This window comes from Microsporum canis, genomic scaffold (assembly GCF_000151145.1).
Source record: "Microsporum canis CBS 113480 supercont1.4 genomic scaffold, whole genome shotgun sequence".
NCBI classification, from domain to species: Eukaryota; Fungi; Ascomycota; class Eurotiomycetes; order Onygenales; family Arthrodermataceae; genus Microsporum; species Microsporum canis.
Genome location: NW_003299166.1, coordinates 203,553 through 225,933, shown reverse-complemented (window position 1 = coordinate 225,933; position 22,381 = coordinate 203,553). Strand labels below are relative to the sequence as shown.

At 49.1% G+C, this 22,381-nt stretch overlaps 10 protein-coding genes across 10 annotated transcripts; 6 read left to right on the top strand and 4 right to left on the bottom strand.

The window, feature by feature from the left end:
* Positions 1 to 98: 98 nt before the first annotated feature.
* Positions 99 to 722, bottom strand: MCYG_04060 (uncharacterized protein; the record flags this gene model as incomplete). The annotated part of the gene is made up of 1 exon (XM_002846277.1): positions 99 to 722. One exon carries the CDS (start codon positions 720 to 722, stop codon positions 99 to 101), a length of 624 nt encoding a protein of 207 aa, XP_002846323.1.
* Positions 723 to 1,210: 488 nt separating this feature from the next.
* Positions 1,211 to 7,400, bottom strand: MCYG_04059 (HEAT repeat protein; the record flags this gene model as incomplete). The annotated part of the gene is made up of 12 exons (XM_002846276.1): positions 1,211 to 1,374; positions 1,670 to 1,705; positions 1,929 to 2,709; positions 2,766 to 3,014; positions 3,066 to 3,403; positions 3,651 to 4,054; positions 4,240 to 4,547; positions 4,603 to 4,828; positions 4,883 to 5,116; positions 5,172 to 6,132; positions 6,186 to 7,153; positions 7,219 to 7,400. 12 exons carry the CDS (start codon positions 7,398 to 7,400, stop codon positions 1,211 to 1,213), a joined length of 4,851 nt encoding a protein of 1,616 aa, XP_002846322.1.
* Positions 7,401 to 7,699: 299 nt separating this feature from the next.
* MCYG_04058 (mitochondrial import inner membrane translocase subunit tim23) lies at positions 7,700 to 8,387 on the top strand (the record flags this gene model as incomplete). The annotated part of the gene is made up of 2 exons (XM_002846275.1): positions 7,700 to 8,293; positions 8,361 to 8,387. The coding sequence occupies 2 exons, from the start codon at positions 7,700 to 7,702 to the stop codon at positions 8,385 to 8,387; spliced, it is 621 nt and encodes a 206-aa protein (XP_002846321.1).
* A 602-nt stretch (positions 8,388 to 8,989) lies between these two features.
* Positions 8,990 to 10,044, top strand: MCYG_04057 (conserved hypothetical protein; the record flags this gene model as incomplete). Its single annotated transcript, XM_002846274.1, has 2 exons — positions 8,990 to 9,775; positions 9,826 to 10,044. The coding sequence occupies 2 exons, from the start codon at positions 8,990 to 8,992 to the stop codon at positions 10,042 to 10,044; spliced, it is 1,005 nt and encodes a 334-aa protein (XP_002846320.1).
* A 593-nt stretch (positions 10,045 to 10,637) lies between these two features.
* Positions 10,638 to 12,745, top strand: MCYG_04056 (catalytic protein kinase domain-containing protein; the record flags this gene model as incomplete). Its single annotated transcript, XM_002846273.1, has 2 exons — positions 10,638 to 12,132; positions 12,195 to 12,745. 2 exons carry the CDS (start codon positions 10,638 to 10,640, stop codon positions 12,743 to 12,745), a joined length of 2,046 nt encoding a protein of 681 aa, XP_002846319.1.
* A 636-nt stretch (positions 12,746 to 13,381) lies between these two features.
* On the bottom strand, positions 13,382 to 15,243 carry MCYG_04055 (phosphotransferase family protein; the record flags this gene model as incomplete). The annotated part of the gene is made up of 4 exons (XM_002846272.1): positions 13,382 to 14,271; positions 14,342 to 14,729; positions 14,783 to 15,078; positions 15,135 to 15,243. 4 exons carry the CDS (start codon positions 15,241 to 15,243, stop codon positions 13,382 to 13,384), a joined length of 1,683 nt encoding a protein of 560 aa, XP_002846318.1.
* A 545-nt stretch (positions 15,244 to 15,788) lies between these two features.
* On the top strand, positions 15,789 to 16,366 carry MCYG_04054 (conserved hypothetical protein; the record flags this gene model as incomplete). Its single annotated transcript, XM_002846271.1, has 2 exons — positions 15,789 to 15,900; positions 15,957 to 16,366. 2 exons carry the CDS (start codon positions 15,789 to 15,791, stop codon positions 16,364 to 16,366), a joined length of 522 nt encoding a protein of 173 aa, XP_002846317.1.
* Positions 16,367 to 17,197: 831 nt separating this feature from the next.
* Positions 17,198 to 17,879, top strand: MCYG_04053 (uncharacterized protein; the record flags this gene model as incomplete). Its single annotated transcript, XM_002846270.1, has 4 exons — positions 17,198 to 17,284; positions 17,348 to 17,487; positions 17,586 to 17,637; positions 17,712 to 17,879. The coding sequence occupies 4 exons, from the start codon at positions 17,198 to 17,200 to the stop codon at positions 17,877 to 17,879; spliced, it is 447 nt and encodes a 148-aa protein (XP_002846316.1).
* A 467-nt stretch (positions 17,880 to 18,346) lies between these two features.
* MCYG_04052 (conserved hypothetical protein) lies at positions 18,347 to 19,201 on the bottom strand (the record flags this gene model as incomplete). The annotated part of the gene is made up of 1 exon (XM_002846269.1): positions 18,347 to 19,201. One exon carries the CDS (start codon positions 19,199 to 19,201, stop codon positions 18,347 to 18,349), a length of 855 nt encoding a protein of 284 aa, XP_002846315.1.
* Positions 19,202 to 20,391: 1,190 nt separating this feature from the next.
* MCYG_04051 (dihydroxy-acid dehydratase) lies at positions 20,392 to 22,361 on the top strand (the record flags this gene model as incomplete). The annotated part of the gene is made up of 3 exons (XM_002846268.1): positions 20,392 to 20,450; positions 20,502 to 21,910; positions 21,997 to 22,361. The coding sequence occupies 3 exons, from the start codon at positions 20,392 to 20,394 to the stop codon at positions 22,359 to 22,361; spliced, it is 1,833 nt and encodes a 610-aa protein (XP_002846314.1).
* Between the last annotated feature and the right edge of the window lie 20 nt (positions 22,362 to 22,381).

Sequence of the window (22,381 nt, the reverse complement as noted above, 5' to 3'; positions counted from 1 at the left end):
TGGCGATATAGACGCGATAGGAGGAGGAACAGCTACAATAGAGTAGTATCAACAGTCTAGGTGCGAGCTCTATGGATAAGGATACAGCACGTATTATCTCATCGTTCATGAAGTGGACTCCTCCTCTGTCCTAGATACTGCTGCTGATTCGTCGAGATAGCCTTTGATGGCTCGTCTGGCAGCAGATGTATACCCTGTGTTGGTCTGCGACGGGCCTCTCGCCGCCTCTCCCTTCTTCTCTTCAACCGGTCGTTGGCTTGGTCAAGTATTGCATCTACTAACTTGTCCTTCCCCTGGTCAGCCTCTTCCACTCGGCCTGGTGTGTCCTTGTTCTCAGTCAGCTGCTCTTTGGTCGTGCTCTCAGGCGTAGCCAGAGCCCCCTGCATCATCTGGTCCGGAGTCTCTGCCTTAGCCCTAGACTTGACTCTCTCGATCCTTGGTTTCTTCCGTGGCGGAGACGTGATATGTGATATAGGGCGTTTCTTCGTATGGTGGTGACGAGCTCTGCTTCTCGGCCTCGAAGGGCGTCTCTCTCTCTGTTTTCTCTCGCGGTGCCGTTGCCAGAGATAGACGCCTAGGCCGAAGAAGAATAGGAATACGAGCAGTGAGGCAGCCAGCACCCCTCCTTGCTGCGACGGTGTCCACGAGTCCCAGTCTGTGGGTGACCTTCGAGCTGTTAGAGATGGCTTTGACTTGCTTTGTTTCGGAATAATAGCAGGCATGTCTGTCTTTCTTTCAGCTGGCGGTATAGCCTATATGCTTAGCCTCACTAAACTATTGAGATCCCGAGACAAAATAGGTTATAGAACTTACTCATAGGAGGTACTTTGAAGGCTACCTCTGTAGGGGTAAAAACTGCATAGAAGGTGTTGGGTTCAATATCGGATGGTGTTCTGAAGATATAAAAAGCGAAGAATATTTGATTGTGTGTATAATTCGTAAATGGGACAAACAAGTTGATCAAGCTGCATGCAGAAGTAATACTTCAATGGGTTTATTCAAATCAAGTCTCTATGTTTGTTGTTTGGACATAAACGGGTATCCCCCTGAACAGGAAAATGAAGTGTCAAAGAAACCAAATATGTCTGTATTTTTCCTCCGCATCGTCACTGGGTATACATCCTGTCTATTTTCCTCCATTCCCCAAACCAAATTCGATAGTTAACCCGTTGGTATCCAAATTTCCAACGCAAGTAGCCGTCCCGTCTAACTACGCCTGAGCCACATGTGCAAGCTGAGGCTGTTGAATCGGCTGGGCACGGCATGCGCTATGCGAGGTCATGATGGCGGTAAGCTCAGCAATCTGCTCGGCTTGTTGGGCTTCTCGGGCACAGCGAGCTGCTTCTTCCGCCTGTGCTTCATGCTGCATCCTAGCTAAAAGGATACCATGTCTGATTGCCTCCAAGATACGCCTGCCAACCTTCCACAGCACAAGCACCATCAAGGGGGTCATCAAGAGGAGGAGAACTATCACGTAGTTTTGCAGCATTCTGGTATTTCTCTGCATCATATTAAAGGTGGTCAGCTGGTTCAACCTGACCATAGCTTGAAGCAGGCTTACCATTCAATGGAAGGTCAAAACCTCAAGCTGTTGATAATGCTTTTGCTTCGTCCTTAGCTATCCTTCCAGTTAGCCTTTACAAAGGATAGGTGGGTACAGTTCGCCTACCGGGCGTGAGATATTCGAGCTTTTCTGCTGCTTCTTCTTGGAAATTTTTGTATATGAAATGGATAAGAGTGACAGTGAATGGCAGGAAGCAAGATAGGGAAAGACTTAAGGGCAGAAGAAGAAAACATGTGTATGAGGGTGTTCATGCTGTTGACGCTTCCTATGGATAACAATATGTCAACGCCGCGGCAACACGGTGATTCCGCATGCTTCTATGGTCCACTAGTCCTGTATGCCTAGCTAGATGCTAAAAACGCACTATTTGCCGTCAATAAGCTCTCCTGAAGGGATATCCAGGCTGGGTTCAATTCTGTAGTAGATGTGTTGTTGTAAAGAGCCTGGAGCTTGTTGTGCAGTTTTGCAATATTGACATCAGCAGACACTTGTCTATGTGTGATTAAAAGCATCTTTGCACCATAAAGAACGCGAAGCCCAGTCACAAAGACATCCACATTAGATGTCCAGCCTAGGAGAGAGTCCTTGGGATGACTTCCAGCTATTTTAGTCAGAGCATCTAATCCATCTATAACCCATGTGTGGAATTCTTGGTATAGATGGACATTGATAGCTGTATTATCAAGTCGAACAAGGTGTCGACTCCATGTCTTTATTTCTCTAACATCATCAATATAGAGGTTTTGTTTCTCTTCTGCGAACAATGCCGTCGATTCTTTGATAGCCTTGTTCAGCACCTCAGCAGCAGGGACGAATAATTTTTTTTGGCTAGCCGCCCCAAGGAAGCGTTGGAGACCACCCTCAAAAACTTGAGATGAGCCGCAGTAGTGGATCGTAAGAAAGTCTGCGATAGCAGTGGCAGCGGCAGCAGGGAGCCTGAAAACCATTGATTCATCCGCTAGCACTTTGGAGGCAATAAGAGCGGCTGCCTCTCTGATTTCAACATCGTCATCATTAAGCATGTCGTACAGCACGAAAATTGCATCAACCAAAATTGGCGCTTGGGAGAAATTTATCTCAGCCGCTGTCAGGCCTAAGACAACGGATTTTAAAGAAGTCACAGCAGCAAATCTCGTGGTAAACACCTGGAGAAAGATTAGAATCGTATAGTTGATATCAACAGGGTGTAATATTCGCTCACCGTTTCATCATGAATAGAAATCGATAATTGCTGGGCTAGTCTTTTGAAGCGCGCTGCAACTGCAGAGTTCGAAATCAAAGCGTTGGGAGATTGTCTAATACTTAGCGAAAGGAGGCACCCCTGAAGGCGGATGGAGGCGTCGACCATTTCACGATCCCAGAATGGCTCATTATCTTCTTCTGAGATAGGGAATGTAGAGGACCATGGAATTAAGAAGCTTAGTTCGCCAAGCTTGCCCCCGACAGCTTCCTGTATTGATTCAAGTTCTGTCGACAGATTAGATATCGCAACTAACCTAACTCTCTTTGAAGGAGCCTCCGTGATCATGCGGCAATACAGCTTTAGTCGGTCATTTCGAGAGCTTAAGTGGGAAATGAATGCCTGGTGAAAACGCTCCAAAACAGATGCAGGAACGTTGACATCAACGGCTGAGACTGCCTGGATGAACTTAGTCAATTCCTCTTGGGATGAATGGAGAAGAACTCCTATCATTAAGTAGCCAAAAGTAATACTCTCTAGGAAAAGTGAAGAAGATCGGATAATTGATGACTTCATCTGGGGGTTGGAGATGATTTGTCCATAATATTTATTAAGATTAAGGACTCGTGAGATGGTATCAAAATGGTCAATGGTGATATCTGTACAATAATTAGCTAAGTTAGGGATTGAAGCGGGTATGCGCTATTGTCTTACCCTCAGTCCCATTGGCAATTCCACTCTGCAGGAGGTCATTAAGTATTTCGACAAGTTCCCTGAGGGTGAAAGGCGACGACACATGTCGCCCTAAGTTGCTGAATATTGCTTCAGTTGTGGAAATTGCGGCAAAAAGCAATGCTAATGGAATATTAGCAAGGATACTATGGAAATAGTTTAGCGACAGCTTACATTGGTAGTAGGCTCCTGGTGCAGCCCAGATTCGTCGAAGGAGATACTTGATACAGAGAGCACTTCCGTGAAGCTGGTTCTGGGCCTGTATAGATACCTGGGACAGCCGTAATGCAGTGGGAAGAATGTCGTCCCTATCAACCAGGCTAGCATATGTCCTTGCAGCGTGGTCACGAATCCCCCATACAGGACTCTCGAACTGCCATGAAATTGATTCTAGAATACGTTTATCCTCATTAGAAGCAGGCGAGGGAAACTTTTTTCCAATCAGTTCTAATGCTGGAAAGACACGTTCAGTGGTGATTGATAATTCCCATGACAACGAAGCATCCGAGGAAGGCTTTGTTGGCTTGGGAGCACCCTTCTCAAGAAGACCAGTAAGTAGCGGAATTAACCCAGGAAACCTTTGGAAAGGAATCAGTTGCCTCGGTTCGGAATCAGTAGAGACACCAAATCCATGGCTAACTCCATTGGTTCGACGGCACATCCGTTGAACCAGCGATCGAAATAGCATTAGTCCGCAGTTACGGATAGCCCATCTGTTACAAATCAGCAACATAAAGTGATAAGGCGAGTGAGAATGACCTACATTTCTGAACCTAAGCATTCAGCTGAGATACTTAACGCGGGCATTAGGTATTCTTCTGTTACAGTGGCTAAGTTAGTTGCAGTAAATATGTCCTTTAGACAGTTCATGGCATGGACTTGCGGCAGTCGCATGTCCAATTGCTCTGAAACAGAAGTAGGCGTAACTTTTGCAATTCCCTGAAGCTTTTCCATAATCTCATGGAAGAATAAGGGCTTCGCAGATGAAGCTACGCCGAGGGCCAATGCAGGGAGCCCTGCTGACCGGCGGGTAAGTTTGGACGATTGGCCGTGAATAGTGCTCAATATTTCCTATTGAACGAATTAGTGCATATATGGAGAACAGATTATAGATAATAGTTTTTACCGTAAACCAAGTTTCAGGGAGACTAGCAATAGCTTTGTCTTTTGAAAGACTACATCTCTGACAGCAAGAGACAAAGGTCTGGGATACTGCGCTGAATGCACCACGGTGCCGTAGTTCCGCTAGCTGAGAGAACGTGAGGTTACCAACCCTGGAATACTCCTCATAATTTAAGCCATCCCTCAGAGGTGCATATGAGGTATTCGATAAGATAGCATTCAAAAGCAAACTAAAAATAGTCAATATGTATTCTATCAGATAGAAGCTTATACAGGAAACATACCTAGATTCTCGGAGAGCACGCCAACAACATGACAGAATATCTTTTGGGCCTAATAGGTCAACAGCGGAGTCTCCGTGTTCCCTTTCCGGAGAGTCCACACATAAGACCGCTTGAACATCAGACCACATTGCTTCGCAAAGAAGCAAAGTTCGCTTTAGCACAATTCTCCAAGAGGGCTCCAAGTCGTTTTTAGACGAAATTAATGAATAGAAATTAGGCGTTGCCATTATGTATCTACACATTAATCAGCATTCATTCCGGAAGATGTATTCAAGGCAATTTTACAAACCGTAGTGCAGATAGATGGCCATGAATAGGGGTATTTCGTAGCGTTGCTATATCCGATAAGGATGTGACTTTTTCGAGTTTGGTAAGTATCAAATCAACTATATCATACTTATAGTTGTAAATACTCGTTCTGTCATTGCAACCACGCCCGTTTTCAGCAAGATCAAATAGAAAGTGATAGATGCGGGCAAGGCCATCGGCATGGTCAGCTCTACTTGTTTGACCAGCCATCTCCTCTGCTCTTGAAAAGGCTTCAAGTAATTGGTGATATGGCTGACGAATAGTGCCATCCTTTATACCGAGTTCATCCCCAGCAATGGATTGGGGCTTGATGAATGAGAGCGGGAATAATCTGAGGATTGCAAGTGAGGTCATCCGGATTTCTTCGTAGGGATTAATTAACAGGTCCCCTAATGCCCTGAAAAGGCTAGTTGTAAATATGTCTATTGCAAAGGGCCAGTTCTTTTGGTCATTTCCAATTTTTGATAGTTTAGCCGAGTCAATCCTTGGGTCAAGTCCGGATTGTAGTAGAGTTGCTAATGCCTTCAGTGCAAGAATGTGCGTTTGATATGAAGCGCTTAGTCGAAGCTCGGATTGTAGGAACTCAATATACCAGGATACAAATGTTTTTGCATCAAGGTATTGAGAATTCTGATTAGTCTCGATTACCTCTGTCTTCAGTTGGCGTGGGGATGAACCACCCCTGAGTCGGACAGTGAGTCTCCGTATCAGACTGACAAGCTCACTGCGGACGTGGGCATCCGCCTCAGCATGAACAAATGGAATCATTTCCTTGAAGATAAGTAGGGCATCAGGCGAGAATGGTTTCGTAGTAGATGGTGCAGATATCAACAATGAGAGTACCCGTACTCTTATCTTGGCGTTCGAATGGATTAAAAGAAGTCTTAGCTTTTGACTCTCCAGGACTAGAAATTTATCAGTCGATGATGAATTTGGAGCTTCTATAACCAGGTTAGAAAATAATAAAACATAGATAGAAGATCATAATGCTTACGATCCTCATGTATAAGTCCCAACTCCTTCCCTGTTTCAAGAACAGCAATAAGAAGTGCAAACTCAGTAGTGCCAGTATTACTATAGTTTTCTGACAGAAGGTCTTCAAGAGGTAGAATATCAAGAAAGGATTGAAACTCAGCTAGCCGGCCTCTGAATAGTAGATGAAAAGCAAGGCTGATAGTTGAGTCAAGATTATCCAGATTCCGAAGTGCCAGATACTTCAAGGGAGCGGCCCAAAACGGAGCTCCGTTATCTGAAGTTGAATACCGGAACCGGCCAGCTTCAGACTCCTTTTTCAATTTGAAGCATAGCTGAGAAAGAAGGGCGCCAGAGGATGTCACTACATTCGCATTCTGCAGGTGTAGTAACAGCACAAGGCAGAATATCTGTGCAGTTATCAAGCCTTGCTCGTCCTGAGAAGCCAAAACTCCGCCCCGGTTGCTATCTGTAAAGGCGGGTATATCGAGACCAACATTGGTGGAGTGCTCACCTATAACTGGTATCCAACAGTTACCATTGGCTCGAAGCCATTCCTGTAACCGAGATATTAAATCTACTGCAGGGAAAGCATCCTTTCGGATAAGAAAATGAAGAGAAACGACCGAAGCCTTCAGCCTGGCTAAGGGTTCAGCTAGTAGAATAGTTTTAACCACGGATTCGATTAAATAAGAGCGAATGGAGCTTGTGGTATCTGACTCGGGGTGTGTGGCCAGGATATTTGTCAGTGTAGCCAGTATTTGCTTCATAGGCTTTGCAGGGTTATACTCGAATCGATCAAGATATACCTCAAAGATGGACAGCCAAGTCGCCTTAGATCGAGCAAATTGACAGATCTCAGGATCTCTAGCCGTCAATGCGGCCTCCAGAAATGCACAGATGGCATTGCACACAGAGGTCTGGTGTGATGTAGTGAGTGCTGTATCCTCCAACGTATGGAAGAGGCAATTCCACAGAGAAAGTGATTGTCTAACGGCAAATTAGCAGCCCTTCAATATATACATCTGATGGAGCAATCGTATATAATGCCTCACTCGTAATTTCCAGACTCTAGTATTAGGCATTTCAAAGGGCCCTGGGTAAGGGCCCTTAAATCGGACTCTGGCACAACTTTTGGCGCATCGTTGTCTAGGGAAATATATTGGCTCAGGTTCAATTTACTCCTCACAGCTAGTGGCTTGTCTTCCAGCCCATTATCATCCATTGCAGCGTCCATCTTCTCCTCCACCACGAAATATCAATTTCATCCCGCAATTTTGATCCTTTTTTTTATCTTTTGTTAATCGTCGACGATAAGATCACGTGATATCGACCGATCTATGATCATGTGACTCGGATTTTTTTTTTGGATCGAATTTCAAAGGCGATGAAAACAGAAGAAGAGAAGAATTTCAATCAAACGTTTATCAGTACATCGGATCAATAGAAGCGTGGCTTGCGCAGAGGCTTCAATTTTTTCATATTTCTCTACTGCATTTGTTTAGTTTTTAATACCTTTTAATCTGCTTCACGGCCATGTCTATCTGGGACACTCTCTCAGGTCGAAAGCAGACGGCCGGAACCGCTGCGTTCGATCCAACCTCTGCCACAGATGTGACCTCCTTTCTCTCTAATACCGCTATTCCCGACCCATCAGAACTCCATCCTCTGGCCGGGCTAAACCAGGACACACTCGATTATCTGACGCTGGAGGACTCGGCCTTGAGTGAACTGCCTGGCTCTCAGTCTGCCCTGCCATCGAGAGGATGGTCCGACGACCTCAGCTACGGCACCGGAACCACATACCTGATTGCTCTTTCAGTCGGAGGAGCCTGGGGCCTTATCGAAGGGCTGAAGCGATCACCCGCCGCGGCCGCACCGAAGCTGCGCCTCAACAGCGTACTCAACTCAGTTACTCGCCGGGGGCCCTTCCTGGGTAACTCTGCCGGTGTCGTTGCATTGGTGTATAATGGTGTGAATTCAACAATCGGACATGTGAGAGGCAAGCACGATGCGGCGAACAGCATTGTAGCTGGGGCCTTGAGCGGGATGCTCTTCAAGAGCACCAGGGGAGTTCGGCCCATGATGATTTCTGGAGCCGTTGTTGCCAGCATTGCTGGTGCCTGGACTGTATGATCATCTGTTCTTGTCATGGTATTGGGGAAAATGCCCTTTCTAACGCGTATTCATCGTCTAGGTATCTCGACGAGTCTTCTTTTCTTGAATGACGTGGAGAAGACTAACGCCATGCTATATGCCCCATATCTATACGATTATATTTGCTACTTTATCGCATGATCACAGCCTATTACCGGCATGGATGATACATTACGATCATCATGCGGCCCCGAAAACCACACTCTCCCGCACTACTCCGCCCGCCTTTTATCATCTTTCTACCCTTCCATCCCGTGTATTACCATATTTCAGTTCCGAGCGCATGACGGATCCATTTCCACTCTGGCGTGTGTTGACGGTATTCATCTTTAGTAATTCTTCTTTGTTAAAAAACGGAAACGTGGTTTAATATGCGGTTGTTTTGTACATATAGAGGCATTGTTTTCTTATTCCCGTTAAACTGTGACACCTTGGTTGGACTGTATGTTTCGATATATAAAAAACTATATACATTTTATCCAGGGTTAGCCAAGCTGTATCAAATCGCTTTCTTTGAGCTGATAATCATTTGTACTGCTAGATCATGAGGATGCAGCTTCCCACGGCTGGTTTGCCCTTGCCTGCAGTCTATCTATAGAGAAACTTGCCCAGCATTTTCTCCGTCTTGATAAAACATCTGATCGAATTCTCCGTTACATGTTGAACAGGATGCTGACGAGGACTACTCGATCTCTTGCTGAGCCACCAAAGCCAGACGACCGGCCAAATGTCGATAACATGATCAGGTGGCTCTGGCATGACGGATTCTACAAGGGCCTCGTTGGCTGGAGGACCGACGCCGCGCTAGAAGACATCAAGCTGCCTTCAGGCCGTTTATCCCCAGAAAGAAAATGGTATAACGAGCCGCGTCTGGAAGACTTCGACACGCAGGCATCCTATTTTCCTAAACAGCCTTTCCCCCCAGAGTTTGTGGAGGAGATGGTGGAGAGACACGGACGGCTAATCCCCAAAGCATTGGAGCTGATAGACCAGCTGCTGCTGGACGCTGGAGTCCAGCAGGAAGAAGTTGATCAGCTCAGCAAGGGCCAGGACAGCCAGCAGAGCGAGGCTTATGCGAAGCTTGATAGGCTCGTGGACGCTCGGAGGACGATACCGCCGGAGAGGATGGTATATCGGGTAGTGTTTGGCAAGCTGAACGGCAGATGGCTGAGCCAGGAGCTTGCACTGGAAGCAAGCTGCACCCTGGCCGACTTTGACAGAAGAGCGAGGGAGCACGGCCTGATTACGTGGGAGGGTACCGGAGTCGACACTGGCATGAGCATCAAGAACGAGAGAACGAGCCAGAGCCTATGGCTTTACAAGCTTGTCACAAGCAGCCAGAGTACGGTTGAGACGTCTGATCAGGGCTGGACCGGGCTTGATACGGCAGAACACTTTGAGTCCGTGAAGGAGAGCCTCGTCCGGGAGAAGACGAAGACGGTGCTCATGTGCCATGTACGGCTCCAAGCGCTCATTCTCCAGACACACGGCTGACGAGGGTATAGGAAGAAACACTACGCTGTTTGATGCTGGCGGACCCAGAGCCCAAGACGACGCTAGAGCCATACAGAATCCTGTTTGGACCGCAGAGTGGCGAGGTAGCGGACGACCAGGACATGATCTTCCGCATCGAAACCGAGACTGAGGCTGACGCTCTTAAACTTGGCTTCGACGTCGACCCAGAGACAGCAGCACATCGCGGTCACTACGGCTTGAAGAATTAAACAGAAAAGAAGAAAAAGACGAAAAATAAAGTATTTAAGGTTCGAAATAGCCGCGAAGCTTAAAAACTTATATTTTTCATGAGGCAAAAAAGAGAAAAAGAAGGAGAAAAAAAAGAAAAGAAGAGAGAAAGAGGTTGAAAGAGATGAGGCGAAAGATGGAGATGCAGTTCTAGCAGTTAGACTTATGCAGTGTATCCTTGTCTTGTTTCTGCAGGGAGAAGTTGGAAAGTAGGGGAGTTATTGATAGCTGCAGTCTTTTCTGTATACACTAACGAAGGGGATGAAGATGACATGTCTTGTGATCATCCGCAGCTGTAGTAATAGAGGACTTTTGTGTAAGATATATACGAACTGATGTCCAGGTGTGAGCATCCTATCACACAACTAGCGCCTCCCAGCCTGGCTGTGTGGCTTGATGTGAGGAGGGAAAAAAAAAGACTTCTGCCCCTCTGGAAGGAAAAAAAAATCCTCCTGCGAGAGAAGAACCATCCAAACCAACCCTCGAGCAGAGAGGCCTCTGCCCGCCAGTCCTGCCAGTGCTTGTCTCAAGTGCTGCGCTCCCACAACGACTTCTACGTCGCTTGTATCCATCAATGGTAGAGCCACGGAGTTGTCCAGAGCAGGCTGAGCCCCCAGACTACTCGCCGTCGCATCCGCTGAGCCTTCATGACTCCGGCATCGCGACCTCGCCTGCGCTCTCGCCCACGGCCTTCATCCCCCATCTAGCGCTGCAGACATGTCCGCCAGCAGCTGGAGAGACCGCGCAAGGTGCGCAGACGCCATTGGCGCCGATAGTCGACTCGAGTCCGGCGACGCCACGGACGCCGGTGCTGCAGTTGCGTACTGACATCCCCTCTGTCTACCACCAGCCGCAGCAGTACCACCATCAGCAGTCTCGTCCTGAGGGCCAGGATCATCATCAGCAGCAGCAGCAGCAGCCGTCACTGCTGCAGCAAGGGAGCGGCTTCGAGCATCACGTTCACCTGAGCCGGTCGACGGCGAGCCTGCCACGGAGAATCCCCAGCATCCGCCATGCGCTGGCAGAAGTGCACTCCAGCGCCGGATCTCTCTCTCCAGGCTCTGCCTTCTCGTCGCCGCAGCTGGCAGGACTGAGTGACATAACCCCTCTGCCGTCGCCGATACAGCTTGCCTCGCCACCCTGGGGCTCGACCAGCACCTTTTCCCTGTCTCGTGTTTCCTCGACGGCGTCCAACCGGGAGCTGCATCTACCACCGCCGTTGACTACGCGACCTCGACCGGCCCAGACAGCAGCAGCAGCAGCAGTGCCGGCATCTTCAGCGTCGACTGGAGCTGGTCCCGCCTCTCCGGACACCCTCAACCCGTCGCAGCTCTCGGCTCCCAAGCGAGACCACAGACACACCCGCAACCGGAGTCTGAGCGAGTATGTCCCGCCAGCCCTCCAGGTGCATCCGGCCACTCGCAAGGCCGCTGCGTCCGAGGCCACCCCGCCCAGAGACAGAGGCGGCTCGCGAGAGGGGCGGATCAGGCCGAATCTACAGAGGGAAGAGTACCTGGCCGCCCAGCGTGGCATATCTGTCCTTCCGCCGCCGCTGCCTACTCCGCCGTCTGCCCACGAGCAGTCTACGTCCGGGATACTAGACGGCGCCGTCTACAATGTTCAGTCGATCCGGTCCAAGCAGCCTCGCAGATACAGGTGGCAGAGCCTGCTCGGCCAGGGAGCCTTCAGCCAGGTCGTCCTTGCGGCAAGGGAGGAGGACGGAGCAGCTAAGCCGCACGCTCGCCGCCTGGTGGCCGTCAAGATCGTCGAGTACGGACCGGCCGGGGGAGCGGATGAGGAGCGCGTCGAGGTCTCGCTCAACCGGGAAGTCGAGATACTCAAGTCGATCGACCATCCGTCTATCGTCCAGCTCAAGGCGTTCGGGAGTGAGCCAAAGAGAGCCCTGCTGGTCCTGGATTACTGTCCGGGCGGCGACCTGTTCGAATTCGCCAGCATGCGGATGAAGCGTATCGATCCCCCGCTGATCGAGAGAATCTTCTCTGAGCTCGTCGATGCCGTCAGATATCTCCATAGAAATCACATTGTCCACCGTGATATCAAGCTGGAAAGTGAGTTTTTATATACACATGCACAAAGTATATACTCTATATAAGATGCTAAATCTCCCTAGATGTCTTGTTGAATATCCCGTTTGCAATGATGCAGGATATCCCCGACTGGCGGCTCTACCCTCGCGCCGTCATCACGCTGACGGACCTGGGCCTCTCGCGACGCATCCCTCAGCCGCCGGAGAGCCCTCTGCTGCGCACTCGCTGCGGAAGCGAAGACTACGCAGCCCCCGAGATTCTGATGGGCCAGCCCTACGATGGCCGTTCAACCGATGCCTGGGCCCTTGGCGTCCTGCTCTACGCCATTATGGAGAACCGACTGCCGTTCGATCCTCTGCCAGGCACCAGAGGCGACCCTGCAAAGCTCCGGGCTCGCACTCCACACCGCATCGCCCGCTGCGAATGGAGCTGGTATCGCTACGCCGACGGCGACGGGGACTGGGACCCTGTCAAAGGGAGAGAGCTCGAGGGTGCCCGGCGCTGCGTCGAGGCTCTGCTGAAACGAGGAAGTAAACGTATGCATCTTGACGACGTTGCGGACATGGATTGGGTCAGGGATGCTATCGCTGCTGATGTCCTGCCCCTGAAACGAGGGGATATCGAGGTTCCTTGAAGTGACTATCTAGGCCCTTTTCTTCTCTTTCCTCTTCTCTTCTTCTTCTCTTCTTCTATCTCTGTACAACTGGTTTGATCTTTCACTCTTTTACCCTTCCATTCTTCTCATCTTTTTCTGATTTCGATAATTTCTTCGGGATGTTTCGATACGACGCTCGCTGTCTTATACCTCTTGCATTAACTTATATCTCTTTTGTATAGATAATACCATGAAGCAATGCACAACTCGCTTCACCAGCGTCTGTAAACTAGTTATATGTACCATTAATAAGATAATATTACTGTCGAAGCAAAGCTGAGACCTACCGTGTTGTGTCCAATAACTGACTCTACGTAAACAACCGAATTATATCGTGTATACCTGGAAGGGCACATACTGTTAATGAGCCTTAGCACTCTCTAGGTCAAAGCCTTGTTATAGAGCACTCTCATTCCCGTTCAGTTCCTTTACCCATGAATCTAACGCTCGAACTATTTCTGGTAGTCCGAACACTTTTTTGACCTTGACCATCAAGCTTACAGCCCCAACTTCTTCATGTCTCCAACTTCTTCATGTCTAATTATCTTACAGCATATATGGAGCGAATACCGTCTCGTCTGTTCAAGGATGAATCCCTGCTACTGTGTGCCAGCACTAGCAGTCAAAAGGCCAGAACGTTTCAAACACCTCCTTATCTTCCGGAGAGCGAACGGCCTTCTCCACGAGCTCCGCTTTGATATCACGTAGCTTTGCCATGGCCGCTTCATAGTTCTCATGCTCAACAAACCACTTCTCAGGCCATAAATCGCCCATCCTCTCAGTGATCATGTTCATAACCCCTAGCCCAATATCGGCAGCCTTCACGTCTGCTTCTATCTCTGAGATTTCCGTAGCCGAGAATGTGAGTGGAAAGTCCTTTCCCGACTCTGCCCATTCATCTCTTAGATCTAATACTAGAGCTCGGAAATGCGCTTCGCCAAAGACATATAGATTCTGCGAGAGGTTCAGCATATGCCCGGCCTTTGATTTCTGGAATCGGATCGCTGCATGTTGGTCGGGGTTCTTTTTCTTTACCAGCATCCTCCATGCTACCATAACAGATGTGTCATAGAACTGTTTGATAGCTGCTCTTCTTTCGTTCTGCTCAAGCGAATCAATGTCTTCGCGGAGGGCTGGTGGTTGGGGGTTATCACCGACATCAGGGCCTTCGTAACCCAGAAAGTTAGGGTCCAGGCAGTGATCGGTCAAGGGCGCGATCTGTATCGACTGCCAGTCGATTATACCCGTAATTTCTGTTGGTCTATCCGGATTAACAAATATATTCTCTGCATGGAGATCATTGTGCCACAGATGGCCTGAAGTGAGTCCCGTTTCGCTAGGTAATATGTGCTGAAGTATGTGGGAATATAGCTTGACCGCAGCAAGCTTCTTCTCGAGCGTTGGTTGATACGCTCCCGGGCCACAGAACATAACACATTGCTTTGGGAACTGTTTTAGAGTCCTTATTGCCATGCCCTCTCGACGGCCAATTGCCATGCGATAGTCTAAAAGAGAGCTCCCTGTTGGATATCCTATTAGCAAAGTAATTCTCCATCGACCAGGTATACGACTTACAAGGTCCCCTATAGCACTGGAGTTCCTGCCTTCCGTCCTGTAACCACTCTCGACTAACGGTTGGCCCAACTGCAAAGTGATCGACCGACCGTCCATCTTTATCGATATAAAGATTGCCCCTTGACGATGCATCGGCCGGAAGATTCTTAGAGTAGTATAGACTACCAAACTGAGAAAACTTTACTGCCGTCCATCTTTTTTGGTATCTAAATATCTGTAAGAACACCTTAAGCTTGTCGGGGGGTTCAAGTGACTCCCAGACTGATCCCAAAGGAACCCCAGGGACCTTTTCCATGATGATGTATTCGGCTCCAACCCGGTTCTCCTCATTGGCCTTAGAATTCCACGAGTAAACTTGCGGGACCGGGGTTTGAAGGACATTGCGCATCTAGTCACCTGTCAGCGTATCGAGACTGCAATATATATTGCATTGCTACATACGAAGTCCATCGTAGCAACTTCGCTAGCAGTTGTAAGATGCGCCGGCCCAGCATTTGGGTTGGGTATTTTACCAATGACTTCTTTACCGTTGTCCATGGTGAGTAGAAATGCCTTATTGTAATGGCCATCGGTGCATTTTTGAATATTTATGCATTTTGTTGCCCCGATCGCCCCCGCGGCTGTGGCTGCAAGCTCCTTCACATTGAATTCAACGTGCCGTTGCGTTAGTTGTTCCGTCTCGTTGCAGAGAAAGCGTCCACGGGTAAACCGAAAAAAATCCTCTGATAGGTCCTGGTCTGAAGATGCGGTGGTTAGCCATCACTCAACCCGGAGTGCCTTCTCACCATCTTACGCTCTTTATCCATTAGGGCCGATGATAACTGGCGCGTAGAATGCAGAATGTTTAGTCTGGGGAATTTATTCTTCCCCGGGAATATATTTGCCAATGTTGTAATTGCCATGGTGGATCAACACATTCAGCACAAGTTGACATGATGCTATCAATTGAACGGAAATCATAAATAGTTATAGGGTCCACCCGACAATTTTACATCATGTGACTTGACTATTGGAAGGTTAGTTCCAACCACCAATGAACTCCAGGCCCCAATTGATTAATTAAAGTTCTTAGGTTGGAACCTTCGACCTAACAACCTCGGCGGCTATAAATCACCTTATCACGAAGCCAACTCTCTACAAAAGCATAACTGATCTACTGCCCTGGGCTGGACGAAGTGAGCTTCGCATAAGTATGTTGTGGAGGAAGAGAGCAACATACTCCATGGAGCAGTCTGAATGTTACCTAAGTATTCACTCGACCAGTTAGGAGGCAAGGGGCAAGGGGCCTTGTTAGTTGGATACGGGAGTAGTTGTTGGATTGCTATCATCCTTCCAGGCCCAAGTGTTCAAGCCGTCCACTCGCGGAGCGCATCTGCCTGGCATGGCTGAGCAACAAATGCATGAATTACAGGGGTGACAAGGCAGCAATGGTATAAGCGCCCGAGAAATGGCCCAACTCTTCTTTCAGTGTATAAAAGGCCCAAACAATGCCAGGAATGACATCCACAGTTTCCATCTTCCCTCCCGTTATCTACAATCCCCTACGTTAGACAAACGATGTATGTCCAGTATACCAAATCCATAAAATGCCAACCTCTAACATGCACTCTCATAGACAAGTCCACCCGAATAACCATTACGATGGCTCGGGCCATGTTGGAGTCTTTGCAGTCGTTGGAGAAGTGGGTGACCGCTGCGTCCAGTCGAATGATTAAACTAGCCAAAGGAAATGGCACCCCAGGCACTCGAGCTGCCCCTACGCAATCGGGGAATAACGATGCGAGCATTGGAAGCAGGCTTGATGTTGGAGATACGTTTACGAAGGATGACATAGAATATCGTCGTTATCATTGGCAACTCAACCGTAATGCCGCGAATTCAACTATTCGACAAAAGGCACAGAAAGACAGCCACAAGGTGTGGTCCTTCGCAGATGTCGAGATCAAAAAAGACCCAACCAAGGATGATGCAAAAGATACTGCGCAGAAATTGTTTGGAGACCTGAAAGCTAACATGGATGAGTAGTCCGGTACGAGGGGCCACAGGGATTTGCAATGTTAGGTTTTCTACAATTCCTATTACCTACCTACTTGTTGAATAGCTCTCAAGTTAAGATACTAGTGGAGGCTCCTGAGATATTAATCAAACCAGTTAAAGGATCCTATTAAACAATCTGAGGAACAAAGATAGTTATAACTCCAAGTGAACGCACAGCTCCTTTAAGCCTACACATTTGTCAAGAAAGGCGTTGCTCTCCTGCCGAAGAAAGATGGGATAATGTCAAAAATATAACAAGTCTCTCTGCCTCCAATCAGCGCGAGCTCGCCTTTTTGGCCGAATGGCATATTTGACAGTTATGAGCCCGGTCGTTGTATCCTCTACGCCAAGCCAAACACCCGAGGCTCTACGTTCGAACCTAGCTCTGTACGTCTATCGATTTTCTACGGCCCATAACGGCCATCCAATTACCAATATAAGTAGCCAGTCAGCGGCCCAGTAGGCAGCCTAGTACGGCCCTTATCATTCATTTATTACCCAGAGCGGCCCAGATCAGCGGCCAGCGAGCGGTTCCCTCTATACGGCCAGGCATCGGCCACTACCAATCATCTTTCTGCGTATATCTAGTTCAGCTTGCCTCGTACCTCATCAAGCTGGGGGGGTGTGTCAAAAATATAACAAGTCTCTCTGCCTCCAATCAGCGCGAGCTCGCCTTTTTGGCCGAATGGCATATTTGACAGATAATTATGCTTCTAAGCGTCTAGGAGCTTCACGGGGGTCGCGAGCATAGTATATCTGGTGTACATACCATTCTAAGTGATGGAGTAATACTCATTTGCCAGCGTTTCTAACTTTGACATGAGGTTCAACTTTGTCCACAAAAGGCCGATACGGAGCGGCCAAAGTGTGTTCTGGGCTCGTGGATGTCGACGTGGCTCACCAAGCGTAGGCCTCAGTCTTTGCTCTTCATGCATCTTGTCCAGCGGTTCACCAACTATATGGCGGTAGCCGGAGGCACTGCCAGGTAATAAACAATACCAAGCCGGTATAGTATCGGGAAAATGCGGCGTGAGGCTGGAGATTATATTAGAAAAGAAGGATGTATGCAAAGGGGATATCAGAAAGGCAGAAATGCAAGAATGGGAAGCGTACGAATATCTTTATTCAACCACTCACTTATTTACCACTCATCTTAGTACTCTTTATTTGAAGGCTATAGAGTAGTCGATGTTAACTTCACGAGCAGCCTAGCCAAAGCCTCGCTTAGGCCAGCTTTGGGGAGCTTCGGGATCCCTTCTGTATGTACAGACCAGCGGGATACGCTCTCTCCCAGTTGATAAGTTGGTGACTGAATCCGATACAAGGGACTCAGCGACTAGTCATGTTCCTTGATCTAATAGAGGTACTGAACGTTGTCTCGTTGCAAGGGGGCGACGGCTTCAAGCTCCCACAGGCCACAGTGAAAGTGCTGTTGAGTCCAGTTCAAGCTGTAGCAGAGGATGACGCCGGGCTGTCTGGTAGGACTTCTACGAATATATAACCAGCATCTGTCTTCAGTCCATCGCCGTACTCTATACTGCATTATATCTACATCTATATTACATCTACATCCATATTACATCTACATCTATATTATATCTATAACATGTTCTAGATAGTAGCTGTCTGCGCTCCCGTCTTAGTTATTTAATACTCATTTTTCCAACATATATATAGTGCCCTCTAGTCTATCCTTTGATTTATTAGAGCGATAACTACATTTTAGCTAAGCTTTAGATATTTTAGTACCTTATATAACCAAAAAACAAGATATAGTAACTAGCCTCGATATTTCAATAGTTTCTTCACACGCATATATATCTAATATCAAGAAAAAGACTTCCTACTAATCCAATATATGGTATCTGAAAACCCCATATTAAGCTACAGTAAGCCGTAATTTCAAGTACTTTAAGTTGGCATTTCTATAGTATCCAGGAATTTCCGAGGCCCATCCCCAACGTGCCCTCACCAGACAAGCATTTCCGGTGGCCTTTTATAGAAGGCATACCATATATCATTGGGAGGAGGGCTTATAGCGACGTAGAAATCAGGGCCTATTAAAGTCGTTCGTATTCTCATCCATCCAACGTTCTCCTCGGAACAACCATCGATTGGCTCAAATATTTCGTCGTTATCCTCGATAGGATCATCAGCATACGCAGCATGCTCGGCCAATGGCTTCCAGGTCGCATCTATAAAATTAACATATCCCTCCCCAAAATCGAATTCTGGTGGCTGCGGCGCTTCTTTGATGCTTTGTAAAGCAGCCTCATCAACCTGAATGAAATGTTCATATCGGGAAATACCATAAGTATGATGGTTTTCTGCGCGCGGTTGCTCTTTTCTAATAGCATCCTTTGCCCAGGCGTTGAAATGAGCTCTTAGTTGGGCTCTCGAGGCGCCCTCTAGCAACTTGCGATCCTCAACAAACGTCCACTCCATAGAACCGGCTATCTCAAATGACTGAGATTCGGATTCGGAGATCTCTTCCATTGACCAGTAATAGACCATTTTCTTAAAGCGGTCCCATGCTTCGTCGTCGTTATACGTGCAACGGTAGATTACCCAGCCCCATTTGTCATGTTTCATTCCCTTAAGTATATCGCGAATAATGCTTGGTGCATCGGCTAGTCGGGGAGATGAAGTGAAGCATCGGGCTAACTGATACTGGGGGTATATTAAGCGAGAAAATGGTGGGCTTCCGTAACATAGAGGGTTTGCATTGAGGATTTGTGGCCTAAGAGGGCGGTAGTTGTTGAACTTGAATAGTAGGCGGGGAGCTCGGCCTTGAACTAAGTTGGGCCTGCGTAAGGCCTGCATTGAGTAAAATGAGCCAGACTTGGTATATACAAAGTATATGGACACTCAGCAGAGTTAGAAGAAGTTGACGCTACCTTTAAGGAGCTTAAAGGGATATTTAGTTCTGTTTCTCTGCGTATGCAGACGAGGTCAAGCTGAAATACGAAAAATCTGAAAAGGATGGCTAAGACATTAAGGGTAGAACATTAGAAATGCAGAAATATAAGACCACTCATCTTATAATTATCTACCTTATTGGACTACCGAACCTATTAAACACTTTTGTCTTATTTAACCACGCACCTTATTGGACTGCTGCTGACTTTAATTAACCACTTATCTTATTAACCGTTTATGTTATCCAATCATCCACCTTATTCACTTAATAATGAACCAATAATATTTGGGTGCACGCCAGGAGCAGCTCAAGCCCAACATCTGCGATGAGCTTAGTCAGTTCATTATTCAGAATTCCATCGACCCAGAGCTCCCGTCCTATAGCTCCCAACTTCTTTCTCAAGGCAAAAGGCCTTGACGGATCGCTTGCTGTGGCTACCAGGCAAGCTTGGTGCGATCATGGGCCAGAATATTAACCGAATTATATCGTAGTGAGGAGTCATTTTACCGAGTCTACACTTATACCCCTTTTGCCACCCAAAGGCTTATATCGAGAAGGCTCGAAATATGCTTATAAGAGGTATTAGCATCATCTATATAAGAGACCTTCTTTATCGTTTTCGGGATAGGAAATGCTCTCTTTGGGACGGTTGAACGGGAGTCTGAGCAGAAAGTAGGCCTCAGGAATATAGTGACGAAAAGAGGTTACCCGAGGATACATATCTTGATAAGACATAGGAGCAGGAAGGAATCTAGGTGACTCTTTTTATATAGATAGGACTGCTTTTTACACCTGTTTAACTGCTAATTCAATACTTTGTTAATCGAATCGATTTGTTGATGAGGAATAAGGCGTTTATCTACACTTTATCCGAGCCACAGCCTATCAGCGTCCACAAAAATAATCTCACCACCTAAAAACACAAGTCAAAGACGAAGACGAAGACGAAGAAGAAGAAGAGAAGAGAAGAAGAAGAGAAGAAGAGAAGAAGAAGAAGAGAAGAAGAAGAGAAGAAGAGAAGAAGAAGAAGAGAAGAAGAGAAGAAGAAGAGAAGAAGAGAAGAAGAAGAAGAGAAGAAGAGAAGAACCTCGAGATGCTTCGTGTACGCCGTGCAGGGGCTCTGCCCTCGAGGACTCTGCTCGCGCTGCTCCCGTATGACACCCTGTATAGCTGCGAGAGCTACCCCTGCTAACCACCTCACAGGCAGACGACACGGCGCAGCGCCTCGTCCTCATCTTCATCCTCGTCCTCGAAGCCGGCCAGAGAGATAAACAGCGTGTCGAGACATGTCACCCAGCCCATCTCGCAGGGCGCCTCGCAGGCGATGCTGTATGCCACCGGCCTGTCGACGGAGGACATGTCCAAGGCGCAGGTCGGCATCTCCAGCGTCTGGTACAACGGCAACCCGTGCAACATGCACCTGCTCGACCTCAGCGACAGAGTGCGCGCGGGCGTGCAGAAGAGCGGCCTGATCGGGTTCCAGTTCAACACGATCGGGGTCAGCGACGGCATCAGCATGGGCACCAGGGGGATGCGCTACAGCCTGCAGAGCCGCGACCTGATCGCGGACTCGATCGAGACGGTGATGGGCGGCCAGTGGTACGACGCCAACATCAGCATCCCCGGCTGCGACAAGAACATGCCCGGCGTCGTCATGGCCATGGGCAGGGTCAACCGGCCCAGCCTGATGGTCTACGGGGGCACCATCCGCCCCGGCTGCGCGGCCACCCAGGGCAACGCAGACATCGACATCGTCTCCGCCTTCCAGGCGTACGGCCAGTTCCTCACCGGCGAGATCACCGAGGAGCAGCGCTTCGACATCATCCGGCACGCCTGCCCCGGCGGCGGTGCCTGTGGCGGCATGTACACCGCCAACACCATGGCCTCCGCCATCGAGGTCATGGGCATGACCCTGCCCGGCTCCTCCTCCAACCCGGCCGAGTCCAAGGCCAAGCACCTCGAGTGCGAGGCCGCCGGTGCTGCCATCAGGCGTCTGCTGGTCGAGGACATCCGGCCGTCGGACATCCTCACCCGGCAGGCCTTCGAGAACGCCATGGTCCTGGTCACCGTCACCGGCGGCTCGACCAACGCCGTCCTGCACCTGATCGCGATCGCAGACTCGGTCGGCATCAGGCTGACGATAGACGACTTCCAGGCCGTCAGCGACCGCGTGCCGTTCCTCGCCGACCTCAAGCCGTCCGGCAAGTACGTCATGGCCGACCTGCACAGCATCGGCGGCACCCCGTCCCTGATCAAGTTCCTGCTGCGGGAGGGCCTCATCGACGGCTCGGGCATGACCGTCACCGGCCAGACGCTGGCCAAAAACGTCGAGACGTTCCCGGACTTCCCGTCAGACCAGAAGATCATCCGCCCGCTCTCCGACCCCATCAAGCCAACCGGCCATCTCCAGATCCTGCGCGGCAGCCTGGCGCCCGGCGGAAGCGTCGGCAAGATCACCGGCAAGGAGGGCACCCGCTTCGTCGGCCGGGCTCGAGTGTTCGACCACGAGGACGATTTCATCGCCGCGCTGGAGAACAAGGAGATCAAGAAGGAGGACAAGACCGTCGTCGTTATCCGATACACCGGCCCCAAGGGCGGGCCAGGAATGCCAGGTACTTTCCCCTATACGATCAACTTCCCCCTATACGATTCCACCCTACACGATTCTATACGATCTACTCTATGCTAACGTCTGTAGAAATGCTGAAGCCGTCGTCTGCGCTGATGGGCGCAGGGCTGGGCCAGTCCGTCGCCCTCATCACCGACGGCCGGTTCAGCGGCGGCTCCCACGGCTTCCTGATCGGCCATATCGTCCCCGAGGCTGCGGTGGGCGGCCCCATCGGCCTCGTCGAGGACGGCGACCGGATCACCATCGACGCGGAGAAGAGGCTGCTCGACCTCGACGTGGCGGAGGACGTGCTGGCCCGGCGCCGCGAGAAGTGGCTGGCTCGCGAGCAGGCTGGCCACGGGCGGCCGACGGGACTGACCATGCGAGGGACGCTGGGCAAGTATGCCAGATCCGTCAAGGATGCCAGCCAGGGCTGCATAACAGATGCTTTTTGAAGAAATTGGTAGTAAAATGT